Raw genomic sequence first — 15959 nt, 5'->3', positions numbered from 1 at the left:
AGAGAGAGAGAGAGATTCTAACCTGGAGATTAATCTAATAGAATTGGATGTGGCAGATATTAATGTATTACATCAAGGCTGGATGAAATATCCACCTTGGCTTCTTGACAAGTACAAAGTTGTTAGAAATTTAACTTAAAATAGAGTTTGCAATGTTATGTTTTAAAGCATCTTTTGAGGATGTTTTAAAGAACCACCGCAGTTTGCACTGGTGAACCTGAGTAGACTACTGAGTAATTTTCTCTGGCTGTATATTCAGGATTTGCCTGACAAACAAATTCATGGTGTAAAACTATACAATACTGAAAGCACTATGACAGATGGGGCATGGTGGAAGGAAGAACCTTCTCATTTGCTCATATTGTTTCATTGCCTTCCAAATAATCAGTAGATACACCCAAGAGAGAAATTATTCCAAGGATTCATGAGTTCCTTCTCCTGGTGTAGGAATGGGTAATGTACTTAGGGAAATGAGGAAGCTGAGTTAGTATCAAGCGGACATGTTGGAGGGACGTTACAGTAAAATGTGTCATTCCCTGGAACCTTTTGAAACAGGAGGAATGGGCTTATGGGAGTAGCATAGGTGTCTGCAAAAGGAGAGGGGGGAGCAAAAGGGGGCTGTTGCCCCCTCCTGGAATCTGCGTAGAGGCTTTTTGTTTATTATGGAATCTGCATAGGCTTATTATTCATTACAGAACTCTCCCAAATTTCTAGCAATGATAGTCTCAGTGCCACTGATCAGCAGGTTAACATTGCTTGGTGTGACAGTAAACACTGACTTCAACAATGACTACGTATCTGGGGATTTTTTGAGAAATTACTCTGGGTCCTTGACACAGTGGCAGTTTCAGCAGTATTTTGCTGTCAAGATGGATGTGAACCTTCACTGAACATTATCTAATGAAATCCAAATTGCTGCTATAATAGTTTGGTGGTTTTTATTGTTATGGATACATTTTGGCTAGATAGCCATCCCCAGACCATCTGCAAAATTTGCACCACATTTTTATTTTAGTTTATTATAATGTTGGTTATTGTATTCTCAGATACACAAATTTTGCACTTACTCCATATATCATCAGTGGTCGGTGTCATACAGTGTAACAATTACACTTGGGATGGGTTACCTATTATGTTTGGGGGTATTGGCGTGGTACCTGTGGACCAATTGAAACAGTTTGCTACATTCAGTTGGAAGGAAACCATAGTTATACTCACATGAAGTATAACATTTTGTATTCATGTAATGATTTCTAACATTGAATATGAACATTTGATTACTCATATCTACATCTGTGGACTGTATGATCACACTTACTACGTTTAAGGTTATTGTTTGAAAATGTACATAATGCTCCAAAACTAGTCATTACAGAGAAATGACTATTGTCACAACTGTGATGGCTATGGAAGAAAATAAAAAAAAACTTATGGTTCATCATGAGTGTCTACTGCATAATTTGCCTTTGTAACATAACAGAAAAGCCTGGGCTTTTAATTAATTTTATTTTGTAAATCCAGTTTCTCATACTCTCACTTTTTTGCAACTTTAATTAGGTCTTCTTGGCTGTTTACTTTAATTATCCTTGCTTTGGTGATTAGTCAGTATATGACTACGGCCATATGGGCAAGAATCAACACCGCAAATCCAAAAGTCCAACATTCGTTCCTCTGTTGGCTCGTTTTGTGTCACATATGCAAAATTCCAAGTTTCATGATGGTACTTGTTTCAGGGAACAGGTGGAAGAAGCGAAACAACGACATCAGAGTAAGAAATATAAACGTTACATGATGATAGGTTTGGCAACAATTGGTGGTGGTACACTACTTGGATTGAGTGGAGGTTTGGCAGCACCACTTATAGGAGCAGGTGTTGGAACAATTCTTGGGGGTGCAAGTGCGGCAGCTATTGGGTCAGCAGCAGGGGCAGCTGTCATTGGGTCTCTTTTTGGACTAGCAGGAGCAGGACTTACAGGTAATAATAAATCTCTAAAGTAATAAAAATGGAAAAGATGTGAAGTTTTAAATGCTATACTGAAATACAAAATAGAATATAGACATTGTTTTTGTACCTACTGAAAGAAAGAAATTGGTTGTACTATAGTGAAAATGTGAAATGGTTCATATTGGTGTATTTGATGTCTGCCTAAAAATAATTTATGAGGAGGGCAAACTATGGCTAGAATTTCACAAATTACCACGGGAATACCTAGGTACTAAATGGCAGTTGGGGCATTCAGTCATTTGTTATGTAAATGCAAGAATTAATTCATTGGACCCTCTGTATGGAAATGGTTCTGGACTGAAGACACGGATGGAAGGGGAAACTGCCTGTCTCAGTAAGACGTGTGAAGTTAGGGAAGATGAATATAGTAATATTTGTAGAAACACTCTTAATAGATAAATGAATATCTAGAGCTTATCTCCAAATAATAAATTAGAGCGTATGAAATTGTTTTGTATCTACAGGAGCAGATATTTATGGAGCCACAGTGAAAATAAGTGGACTGTACAATGAGACTACTGTGGCAGTAAATATGAACCAGTAAATAGAGTCCAATGAGAGTAACAAAGTTTATATAACCCCTAGAGAATCCAGAACATCTGAGGAATTGGATAAATGGCAATAGTCATACAAAACTATGCGTGAGACACTAGAAAGGAAATAATGGTAATCACAAGACTACCCTGTATTAATCTGTGAGATGAAATGTAATATGATTTTCTGCTGTATGCTCTACAGGCCTCTTCATCTCCAAATAACTACTGCAACCTACATCCTTCAACATCTGTGTACTATATTCATCTTTGGGTCTCCCTCTACAATTTTTGCTGCCCCACTTCTCTCCAGTACTAAATTTGTGATCCCTTGATGTCTCAGAATGTGTCCTGTCAACTGATCCTTTCTTCTAGTCTGGTTGTGCCACAATTTTCTTTTCTCCTCAATTCTGTTCATTTCCTCTTCATTATTACATGATCCACCTGTCTAATATTCATCATCCTTCTGTACCACCATATTTCAGAAGCTTTTATTCTCTTGTGTAAACTGTTTATCACCCCTGTTTTACATACATACATGACTACACTCCATACAAGTACTTTCAGAAAAGACTTCCTAACACTTCTTCAGAAACACTTTTCTTGCCATTGCAAGTCTGCATTTTATATCCTATCTACTTTGGCTATAATCAATTATTTTGCTGTCCAAATAGCAAAACTCACGTACTACTTTGTCTCATTTCTAAATCTAATCCCCTCGTCATCACCTGATTTGATTTGACCATGCTCCATTCCATTCCATTCAGCTCACCTTCCAAGTCCTTTGCTGTCTCTGACAGAATTACTATGTCAATGGCAAACCTCAAAGCTTTTATTGATTCTCTCTTAACTTTATTTTGTATTCCAAAGTATTCTTTGGTTTTTACTCCCTTTTGTATGCTTCATTTACTGCATTTTTATATTTTCTCCTGTCATCACTTAAATTCAATATTTCCTGTGTTATCTGACAATTTCTGCTAGGCCTGTTTGATCCTCTGCTGCCTTCACTATATCGTCTCTCAAAACTCTCCATTCATCTTCTACTATATTCCGTTTCCGTGTTCTTGTCTGTTGTTGCCTAATTCTGCCACTGAAACTTTCAAAAACCTTTGGTTCTTTCAACTTATCCAGGTCCCATCTCCATAATTTTTTACCTTTTAGCAATTTCTTCAATTTTAATCATCAGTTCGTAACCAATACTTAGTGGTCAGAGTCCGCATCTTCCCAGGGAAACGTCTTACAATTTAAAATTAGGTTATGAAATCTGTGTCTTACCATTATACACTCCTGGAAATTGAAATAAGAACACCGTGAATTCATTGTCCCGGGAAGGGGAAACTTTATTGACACATTCCTGGTGTCAGATACATCACATGATCACACTGACAGAACTACAGGCACATAGACACAGGCAACAGAGCATGCACAATGTCGGCACTAGTACAGTGTATATCCACCTTTCGCAGCAATGCAGGCTGCTATTCTCCCATGGAGACGATTGTAGAGATGCTGGATGTAGTCCTGTGGAACGGCTTGCCATGCCATTTCCACCTGGCGCCTCAGTTGGACCAGCGTTCGTGCTGGACGTGCAGACCGCGTGAGACGACGCTTCATCCAGTCCCAAACATGCTCAATGGGGGACAGATCCGGAGATCTTGCTGGCCAGGGTAGTTGACTTACACCTTCTAGAGCACGTTGGGTGGCACGGGATACATGCGGACGTGCATTGTCCTGTTGGAACAGCAAGTTCCCTTGCCGGTCTAGGAATGGTAGAACGATGGGTTCGATGACGGTTTGGATGTACCGTGCACTATTCAGTGTCCCCTCGACGATCACCAGTGGTGTACGGCTAGTGTAGGAGATCGCTCCCCACACCATGATGCCGGGTGTTGGCCCTGTGTGCCTCGGTCGTATGCAGTCCTGATTGTGGCGCTCACCTGCACGTCGCCAAACGCGCATACGACCATCATTGGCACCAAGGCAGAAGCGACTCTCATCGCTGAAGACGACACGTCTCCATTCGTCCCTCCATTCACGCCTGTCGCGACACCACTGGAGGCGGGCTGCACGATGTTGGGGCGTGAGCGGAAGACGGCCTAACGGTGTGCGGGACCGTAGCCCAGCTTCATGGAGACGGTTGCGAATGGTCCTCGCCGATACCCCAGGAGCAACAGTGTCCCTAATTTGCTGGGAAGTGGCGGTGCGGTCCCCTACGGCACTGCGTAGGATCCTACGGTCTTGGCGTGCACCCGTGCGTCGCTGCGGTCCGGTCCCAGGTCGACGGGCACGTGCACCTTCCGCCGACCACTGGCGACAACATCGATGTACTGTGGAGACCTCACGCCCCACGTGTTGAGCAATTCGGCGGTACGTCCACCCGGCCTCCCGCATGCCCACTATACGCCCTCGCTCAAAGTCCGTCAACTGCACATACGGTTCACGTCCACGCTGTCGCGGCATGCTACCAGTGTTATAGACTGCGATGGAGCTCCGTATGACACGGCAAACTGGCTGACACTGACGGCGGCGGTGCACAAATGCTGCGCAGCTAGCGCCATTCGACGGCCAACACCGCGGTTCCTGGTGTGTCCGCTGTGCCGTGCGTGTGATCATTGCTTGTACAGCCCTCTCGCAGTGTCCGGAGCAAGTATGGTGGGTCTGACACACAGATGTCAATGTGTTCTTTTTTCCATTTCCAGGAGTGTATAATCAATCTGAAATGTTCCAGTGTCCCCAGGTCTATTCCACGTATACAACCATCTTTCATGATTCTTAAACCAAGTGTAAGTGATGATTAAATTAGGCTCATGTAAAATTCTACCAGGTGACTTCCTCTTTCATTCCATACCCCCAGTCCAGATTCATCTACTGCTTTTCCTTCTCTTCCTCTTCCTACTAACAAATTCCAGTCTCCCTTTACTACTAAATTTTTGTGTCCCCTAACTATCTGAATGATTTCTTTTTTCTCATCATACATTTCTTCAGTCTGCTAATTATCTGCAGAGCTAGTTTGCATATGAACTTGTACTACCGTGGTGAGTGTTGGCTTCATGTCTGTCATGGCAACAATAACACATTCATTACACTGTTCATAGTAGCTTACCTGCATTCATATTTTTTTATTCATCATTAAAGCTACTCCTGCATTACCCCTATTGATTTTGTATTTATAACCCTGTATTCACCAGACCAGAAGTCCTGTTCCTCCTGCCGCAATCCTTCACTAATTCTTGTTGTATATAACTTTAAGGTATCCATTTCCAGTCTTAACTTTTCTAACTTACCTGCCAAATTTAAGGATCTAACATTTCATGCTCCAATTCATAGAATGCTAGTTTTGTTGGCATCATCCTCCTGAGTAGTTCTCCACATGGAGATCTGGATGGGGGATTATTTTACCTCTGAATATTTTACCTAAGAAGATCCCATCATCGTTTAACCATACAGTAGAGCAGCATGTCCTTGGGAAAAATTATGGCTGCAGTTTCCTCTTGCTTTCAGCCATTCCAGTACCGGCACAGCAAGGCTGTTTTGGTCCATTTTACAAGATCATATCAGTCAATCATCCAGACTGTCGCCCCTGCAACTACTGAATCCTGCCGCTCTTCAGGAACCATATGTTTGTCTCACCTCTCAACAGATACCCCTATGTTTTGTCTGCATGTACATTATAGCTGTCTGTATCTCTGTCCGTTACATATGTTCCAAAGACTGTGTAGTGATTTGGGTGAGATCATGCCTAAAGAAAATTAATGTTTGAGCAAATTAGAGTTTAATATGATACTGTAAATTCTTGGATTACTTAAAAGTGATGATTTGGTTGTTTGATGGTGTTGTGAATGTTGTGCATTTTTTGTAAGTAACACTGAAAGTATTTAAAGTCATGTAATGAAAAATAATAAATGTTGTTATAGTTTCTGCATCTAAATCTGGTATTCTTTCTGTGTGAAATGATCCGATTGATATTAACACTTTGGCATTTACTTCCAACTGACAATACTAGTAGTTTTGTCAGAATTTAATGACGACTTTCATACCACCTACTTTCTGAACACTGTCCTGGATAACCTGAGAGGATAATTTCTTCTTCTATACACACTTCACAGTTGCCGTGATTTCTTAATGTTGACAGGTACTATACTATAAAAATAGCAATCACACTAGTTTTTATTTATCAGTGACATTTTGAGATAAAACGTCTAATGGTGGCTATCATTTTTATGTTTGGCAAGATTTTTGTTTTAATTTTTATTTCTTTATTCCAGGTACTGTAATCCTATTTTTTATATGTGTATTGTTGAGCTATACTGCAATACAATGCTCAGTAGCTGACATTGTTTTTCATAATTGAGAATTGTCTACCTGTATTTGCTCAGTGCACAGTTCAAAGATAAAATATTTGGTAATTTAATTTTTCTCATGTTGAGATTTAAGTAACTTCCTCTAATATAGTTTCAGATTCAAATTTTATTGTTCACATCAATTTACTTTTATCGTATTTTAGGTTTCAAGATGAAAAAACGAGTAGGTGAAATAGAAGAATTTGCGTTTGGTGTCTTACCTCCAACAAGTGAATCTGAAACACAGGTCAGACAACTTCATATTACCATAGCGATATCTGGATGGCTGACAGATTTAGAATCTGACAACTTCACTCGGCCATGGCAATCCTTGTTTTGCTCTCGAGAGCAATATTATCTCAGATATGAATCATCATACCTGCTGGAGCTGGGTCAGGCCTTAGATTACATCCTCAGTTTTGCTGTTTCAATGGCAGCACAAGAAGCCCTCAAATACACAGTACTCTCTGGTAAGTTGCTGATACTGTTACTGATGTTGGTAGTGTTATGAGTCTGAGAGTAATAATCTGATGATTTTGTCTTTTGTATGTTAAAGGTTAAACTGTGATGGAGTTTTGAAACATACATTCAGTTACACTCTTGTTTCCTGCAAAACTTAATCAAGTTCTCTGTCTTTCGTCAGAAGACGTTACTGTAATCCCTTGTATTTTTCTATGGTTGGGGGGCATTAGGAATAACAGTTGGTACCCACTAGGTGACGCTATTGCAAGCATACTGCACATGTGAAAGGTACATGGCCACCCTTGCCCGTGGGTGCTTGGCCAGGGCAATACAGATATGTGGGCTATGGCCAGGCTGCTTGACTGCCCATGCATTAGCTGTTCACCGACCCCTGCCCATGGACAACCACTGTGAGCTAATACAGCCTGTGATGTGGGGTCTATACACTAATCGGTAATTGAACAGGGTGTATATGACCCAGGACAACCGGGAGATCCGGGAAAAACCCGGGAATTTTTCCGTCTGCGAGAAAACTGGGAAAACCCCGGGAATTTTTTATAATTCTGGGAAGTTTTCATTGTTTTTGTTTTCCATTAAATTTTTGTAATTTTGACTGGCAAGAACTGATACTCTAACAAAGGATATTACTGTATACCGCTATTTCAGAATAATACTGCAACAATAAAACAGGAACGAGAGAAAAAAATGAAAATAAAACTTAAATTGCAAAGGAAATGCACCATATACAGCAACAAAACACAGTGCTCATATAAGCATCTGCCAACAGTAAAATATGTCAAAGGCTTTAGGAAGGCGCGACCGTTACGGTAGCAGGTTCGAATCCTGCCTCGGGCATGGAGGTGTGTGATGTCCTTAGGTTAGTTAGGTTTAAGTAGCTCTAAGTTCTAGGGGACTGATGACCTCAGAAGTTAAGTCCCATAGTGCTCAGAGCCATTTGAACCATTTTTTTGCTTTAGGAAGTCTATGCAATGTTCCATAACAACAAATTGCCTCCGATGAGCGTGACATCACAACTGTTTACATTAGATTTGGTTTAGCAGTTACGAGCATGCGCAGTTGAGTAGTACCTTCTCCCGCTTCTGACTACAGAAATGTGGCTGTTGGCTGTGTAAGCAGTCGCAACAAGCAGCTAGATGCTACTGGGAAAAATTTTACTGGAGCGCCCAAGCCGCCAGATTCTTGCATGTGCAGCAGGCCCAGTTGTAGGAGAGGGGTGGGAGACAAATTAATAGTATTGAGGGAAAGAACCTTGTTTCACAAAGCGACTAGCATCCAGCGCAACTTAGTCTATCGATTATTCATATGACTTTGAAACGCATCCCTGTCGGTTTTTGAACATTTTTGAACACATTCTAAGTTGATTTCTGAATGAATCGTAAGTTGATTTGTGAATGCGTGCATAGTGTACATGATGTCTCTCTCAGGGGAATCCTCGTTGCATGCAGAAACAAACTTTCCTACAGACAAAAGGGGCTATACGAACTACAGGAGTGGAAATAAATGAATAACACGTAAGAAAGGTTACGTATTACCTTTTCGGTGTATCTAAGAAAATGAAATTTTGACAGAAAATTGTTGGCCAGGTTGCTATACCAGTAAGGGCCAGTTGCACAGTCCCTGGCTAGCAGCCTCTTTAAATTCTATTCTGGAAGAAGCGCGGAAAACGCGTTGTACGAACATCTAGCAACCCCTAACCGGAGAATAATTGCGGGATAACTAAACCGGTGATTCTGGCAGAGTTAGTGGAGTTAACCTGCGAATAAGCTTTGACATTGGCAGGAATACTTACAGAATTAGTGATAACAAGACTGTTTGTTTGAACGAGGAAGGAGAAGAAACGGGGACATCACATAAATTATGGAACAATATGACGATTCCAAGTTTGTATAAAAATTTCGTACTACTACTTTTCGATCTCATACTTGAGTAACTGGAGCGTATGAATGAAGTGTGAAACTGTTTCCTAACATAAGGGTTTTAGATTGTAGTAGGCCTAATAGGCATTTGATATTGGTATTTTGTGTATTATATTCTGTCATTACAAAAAAGACCTTTTGTGCCAAAACAGTCTTGTTTATTTGGTGTGTATTACAATTGTTGCAGTATTAGAAAGACCTATTTTGTTTTATCTAGCAGAGAGTGACAAAATAGACGCAATCAGTTCGGTAAACCACACCAGTCTTGGGTCCTATTTGCATTAACAGCTTTTTCAGTATGAGACAATGACATTTCGACTTTTTATGTAGCAAAACATTTGATGAACTTTGATGAGGTAATAGATTCTTCTGCAGAAAGGAAAGCACGCCATGTAAAGCTGTAGCAAGATTAGAGAGAAAAAAATTCTAGGAGCTAAGGATTGAAGAAATGTATATTGTCTCTCATGTCTCATGTCTTTACTGGGTTTATGTATCCTATATTTAATTTTATGTCACACAAAGCAGCAAGTTATTAGCTGATAGGGAATAAAGAGTGTAAATTTTCTGAAGAGTTCTCTCTTCCCCCCCCTCCCCCCCTCATCCCCACCCCCGCCCCACCTGTCTGGCAGTCAAGCATTAATTGCTTTGCAGAACAATGAAGTTATTTTTGTCGTTTTACTAAGGAAATTTTATTTTTAATTCCACACCCTGTTTGATGCATTTCAAGTGCACATTTTCAACTTCTAGCACGTGTGGCATTATGCCAGAATAAAGAAACAAACATGAGATAACACAGTACTGGTACTCCAAGAAAATTTACATCCCGAAAACCACATTGAAAATCTTAATATCAGGTCGTGGCCTACTTAACTGGGAATCTGGACATACAAAAGTACACTTTAAATGTGCACATTTTAGTATGGGTCTCAAAATTCCGATGCTCTTGGAGTATCCTCTGATGCCTTGTTTCTTCTATGACATAATGTACGATCTTTTAATGTTTTACACGTACGAACATACGGGCTTCCTACGACATCGTAGCTGTGCAAGCGCAGTGACGCCTGTCATCTGGTGCTCTCTGGCAACTGCGGAAATGAACCTATTTCTAGCAGGTCACAGGAAAATATTCCGAATGGTGGTTTGAAAAGCGTTACCATCAAAGTACCATTCTGGCAGTTACAACGGAGCTATGTGCGATAATGTGCGATAATGTACGATGAATTTCTTAAATCACAGAGCGTTTGACTCTCATTTAAAAATCAACTCTTTGATGACGAGCCATTTAGATGAATTTTGAGACCAGATGATCAGGCATTTAAGCTGTTATTAAGAATTTTACGATCACATATGTGTGATATACCTTAAATTGTAATACGCACATAAAAGACCAACATTGTATGTGAAAGCTTAGCTTCTCTTGCAGCGTATTAATCATACAGACCAATATTATATGTGAAGGCTTTGCGTTTCGTGCAGCAACACTATGTATATTAATTTAAACATTAATTTTTTGTGTTTGTGCATTCGTGCTACTTAACAGTGATGTTGCTATTGGCTGACTACATCACGTGTCCTAAGCTCTGAATACTCGCTGTCATCGGCTGGCGAGATCACGTGACATGAGCTGTGACTGACTTACAAAAGCGCATCACAATCTCGATTTCAGTTGCTTCCGAAAGTAACATGCGGTGTTTGGTGGAATTTGAATTTATACTTTCGTAATAAGAAAATATGCAACGTACATGTTGCTGCACATCAAAGTTCTTTCCAAAACTCGTTTTTTGTCCCCTGTGTTTAGTATTATAAAGCGCCGGGAAATTTTACTCCTGTGTATAAAACCATAATCATTCAAAGGACTTATACAGTTCAGAGAGAAAATATACTGTCAGTTAACAGGGAAAAAGTATGTTTTCACCCGAGAGAAAGTGTATTTTTAACCGGGAAATCCGGGAATTTTTTTTTCCTTGTCCACGTATACACCCTGTTGAATTACTCACCTATGTTGAAATAGGTTATTGTGGCATGGGCTCTACAAGACACTGTAACCTTTTAACAGCTGCCCCTTGTTGATAGATCCCAGCAGGATTGGAGATGTACACATGTGTAGCAAGGAATCTAGATGCATTCATTGGGAGTTACATTAGAGCTCCATTAAAAGTTCTTTCAAAGATATCAAGTGTTTATCAAACTAAAGTGGCACAGTCGGTTTGGAATAATGTGGTGGTATGTTATCTGTGCATACCTCATTGGAATATGGTAGATAAACAAATGAGTCACATGGTCATCATTTGGCTCTGTGGGGGAAACGGTTGAAATACCAGCAATAACACTGGCTTACTGCCGCTAGCTTAAATTTCTACCTGCTGACAAGAAGGATCCATTCCCCTGTGCCCTTTTTCATTTACTGATACCATCATATATTCCAGCTAATTTGTCCAGGACACATTTTACCATGCCCATGGTTTTTCTAGTAATGTTTCTGTGCCCATGTTCATTTCTGTATCTTCTCATGTGTGATTGGGAGGTATATTCATGTAGGACATGACCTAATTAATTGGACATGACTCCTGCGATGGTTTTTAAAACAAGACTATGGCTAATTTTCTTCACTGGCTTACTATAACCTGAGCTTGTGCTCCAGTTCTAGTGGTGTCAGAATTGTGAAGGTATTAAACTCTTCACTCACTTACCAGCATGCAGGCTTGTGTATGTCATAATGAAGAGATATGGTATGGCTGCTCATATTTGTCAAAATGATCTGAGCATATGATGTATGTAACCAAAGGTGACTTCTGTCATTCACACATTTCTCTGAACAATTGAAGACATAGATACACGCAAATGCATTGAGATTTTTATGTCTTGCCTTTTGTGTTTCTGCTTGTCCATCTGGTGGTCAGTGTAAGGTCTGAAAGTATCATGGTCAAATCCCCAACCAAGCTGATTCTCATAATGAACCTTTCACTCTCTGGGAACTGCTTCAGGCAGGGGGGGGGGGGAAGGTTTCGCAACGTGACATGTGTTTACGTTTCATGATTGTGGATTTTGCTGTCTTCATTTACAGTTCACATATCAAAGGAAAACAAAATGGATTTCTGTGGATGGAAGCTATCAAGCGAATTAAAATATATTCACGTAATTACAGAAGACTAAAATATATTATAAGTTTCAGTTTTCTTATTTTATTTCCACGTTATTGGCAATTGAACATTAATCGTCTTTCAAAAAATGTAGATATTTATGTTGGCTTGGTAAAGAAATTTTGCTTTTATTAATATTTTTTGCATAAGCAGCCAATTTATTTTAAATGATGTGTTTTGTAACACACTGTAGGCTAGTTTCACCTGTTTGCTGAATTTCAAATGCACATTTTCATCTTCTGGCATGTATGACATAATACCATAATAAAGAACCAAACATGAGATAATACAGTACCTTTATTCCAAGAAAATTTTCTTTCTGAAACCACATTGAAAAGTTTAATATCAGGTAATGGCCTACTTCAGTCTAAATCTGGTCATATGATTGTGCACTTTGAGCCGAATTATGCAGTTTAGTATGGTTTACGAAATTTTGATGCCCTTGGAGTACTTTGATGGTCTGTTTCTTTTATGACATAATGTTAGATTTTTTGGTGCTATATACCTACGAACATATGTAAATGTTCACTTGAAGATGACTAAGCATGCAAATTTCAACATTAGTACTGAATAAAATATTTTGTGTCAGATATATTGATAGCTTTTGGAGAAATTTACAAATCTGCCTTTCATGAAACACAATGTTTTTCAATTGCAAGACGCGTTTCAACCCTTGTCAGGCCCCTCCTCTAGGCTTGACGTTACTTCTTAATTGGTGTTGTTTACTTCTAAAATTTACAGAACGCCATTCTTTGGTAAGTTTTAGACTGACAGCTACACGTGTTTTATCATTATAACTCCCCACAAGGCTTTATATTTACTCCTGCAGTACAAAGTAAAAAGCCAGTTTCTTGACTTCACAGATAACCTTGTTAATTTTTATACCATTTGAAAAAGTCATGAAAAATTTATTGTCTCTAATTCTGGTATATACAAACAACTGTTCCTTTTTATTTTTACAAAAAATTTGTTTCCTTCTTACTAGCTTTCTGCAGTGCTGTGTTTATGTAAACCTGATTTGAAATGCTAGATAACAGCATTACAGAGTACGAATAAAAAAAAAATAAAGAAAATAAAAAAAGATGAGTCACCACATAGCAAAATATTAGGGTACCTTCGAGAGTTGTAGAGTCTAGTTTTTAAATGAATATTATGCCAAGGACTGCTTTCTTATTTTGCATTCCTTACCTGGATAGGATATGATAAAACAATTACACTAAGTACAATAACTTTGTATGCGCTCTCAGAACGTGGTCATGTGATGCCCCACTACACACGAAATTCCAAACAGAAATGTGACAAAAAGCATATGAGCAGGGCAAACATCAGGCACATTCTTCTAACGTCATTGTAGCTGCACATGCGCAGTAATGTTTGTTTTACAGCACTCTGGCAACTGTTCAAACAAACCTATTTGTAACAGGTCGTTGGAAAATATTGTGAATGGTGGTTTGAGAGGCATTACTTTCAAAGATGAATTATGTTACATGTGAGAATGTGTGATGTATTTATAAAAGCACAGAGCATTTGACTGTCATTCAAAACTTAACCCTTTGAGGACCAGCCACTTATAAAATTTCAGACCCAGAAGACTAGTCATTTATTTAAAATTTTACTGGCACATTTGTGTTTGACATATCTTAAAGGGTAACACATACAAAAAAGGAACAATATTAAATGTGAAAGCTTAGCTTTTCTTGTAGCTATACTGTATGTATATTAATTTAAACCATTAACTTTTCCTCTTTGTTTGTTTGCGCTACTTAACAGTGATGTTGCTATTGACTGGCAAGATCACATGAATGAACTATGATTGGATGACAAAGCACATCACAATCTTGATTCCTGTGCTTTGGAAACTAATGTGCTGTATTTGGCGGAATTTGTATTTATCCTTTTGTAATAAGAAAATACGCAGTGTACTTGTTGCTGCACATCAAAAAAGACATCATTTTTTGCTATGTTTCATTTCCTAAAGTGTCGGGAAGTTCTACACCGTTGTATAAAACCTTTACTATTCAAAAAACTGATAAAGTTTGCAGCTCCGAGGGAAAGTATACAATGACTTAACATGGGAAAAGTGTATTTTCACCCAGGAAAAAGAGTATTTTCACTCAGGAAAATGTATATTTTCACCCGAAAAAAGTATATTTTTAACCAGAAAATCCGAGAAAAATCTGGGATTCCTTTTTTATTTTTATTTTATATTTTTTTATTTATACACCCTGCATAGGGTTTTAAGCTGTCTTCAAGGCAGAGTGGGGATGCTTGGAGTTTGGGCATCTCCTGCTGGAAGATTGGAAGATGGGTCTCGGGGACTCCCTGCCCTACCTCCTTGACCACTTCACTCTTTCATACCTCTCTTATTGTGTTTTGATTGCTTTTCAGTGTGGTTTGCCTCCTTTTTTGTGCACCCTATTTGCTATTTTGGAGTTATTGCTCTGTTAAATAGTGGGTGCTCTTTAACCCGTTAACCACAGTGTAGCGGGGGTGTGATGCCTGTGGGTGGGATGACTCTCAATGCATGCCGAGCCTCGGGGATGCCCATCTGCTACCTTATGTATTTCTCTTCTCTTGGATTATTGACAGTCAACTGATGTCCATTACATTTTTAACCTTCTCACTTTAACTGTTCTGAATCTGCCGTCTTGAAGACATTCTTTCCTCTGTAACTGGCACATGTCAGATGCAGGGTGGTGCTTTTCTCGCCATTGGATGAGCCCTGGGAGACCCTCATCTGCTCTGATCTACATATCAGCCCAATCTGTACACTTCTCCATAAATTCTTTCTCACTGCGGCATCTGTAGTGCCTTTCAATGCATCAGTCTTACCGCTCCTATGTACTTTCAACATCAGAACAAGTACTTCACAGACATCTCTAATTACAGATGAGCTAGACTGATGACCTTGCTGTTTAGAACCTTAAGCCTGTCAACCAACCATCTGTTGTCATTCAGCTGAATCTTTGACATAATTTGGAGGAATCTATTTCTGCTCAATAAATTTGGGCAGTAACTACAGGAGACACAAGAATATTGACTCCAGTGATATATGATGGGCTTTTGGCTGATGCTCAAGTGGGAAATTATAACGAAGAACTTTTTTTTTTATTTCCACATGTGTGACCCCTTTCCAACCAGATATTCTACGTATAGGAGTGAGCCGATCTGCACGTGTCAGTTACCTTGTCTTCTGTGTGACATAAAGATTAGTCTGTTCTTTGAAGCCCTCTTTTCAGTGTTATCAGGACTAATATTTTATGGTTCTACATTCATCACAGAATCATGTTCATTTCATGAGCCTATGACAAAGAAAAACTGTTTCATGGTTCAGAAAATGAAGAAACATCGGAAGAGGACATTAACAATTAGTTCAACAAAAAATTTACCAAATCAAAACAAGAAATACTTACTTGAAGTGTGATGCAGTTATTTTTGTGCAAGTTCAGAATTGTCATCTGAATTGTCAATATCATCATTCTCACTGTTGTCCTTAACAAAATCGTGGTCCAATTCATGAAAAATTTCATTGTCTGTAAGAC

The 15959-nt window shown here is 39.2% G+C and overlaps 1 protein-coding gene across 3 annotated transcripts in view; it reads left to right on the top strand.

Moving 5' to 3' along the window:
• Positions 1-15959, top strand: part of LOC124723151 (transmembrane and coiled-coil domain-containing protein 4-like) — a 130511-nt gene that overhangs the window by 49471 nt on the left and 65081 nt on the right. For all 3 annotated transcript variants that reach the window (XM_047248343.1, XM_047248342.1, XM_047248341.1), the window contains 2 exons: positions 1734-1975; positions 7043-7348. In XM_047248343.1, the coding sequence (XP_047104299.1) occupies positions 1734-1975; positions 7043-7348 (548 nt within the window). The remainder of the gene's footprint in view (positions 1-1733; positions 1976-7042; positions 7349-15959) is intronic.

Source organism: Schistocerca piceifrons, chromosome X, assembly GCF_021461385.2.
Source record: "Schistocerca piceifrons isolate TAMUIC-IGC-003096 chromosome X, iqSchPice1.1, whole genome shotgun sequence".
Classification (NCBI taxonomy): Eukaryota; Metazoa; Arthropoda; class Insecta; order Orthoptera; family Acrididae; genus Schistocerca; species Schistocerca piceifrons.
The sequence above is the reverse complement of the archived record's forward strand: the minus strand, read 5'-3'. Positions and strand labels throughout refer to the sequence as shown.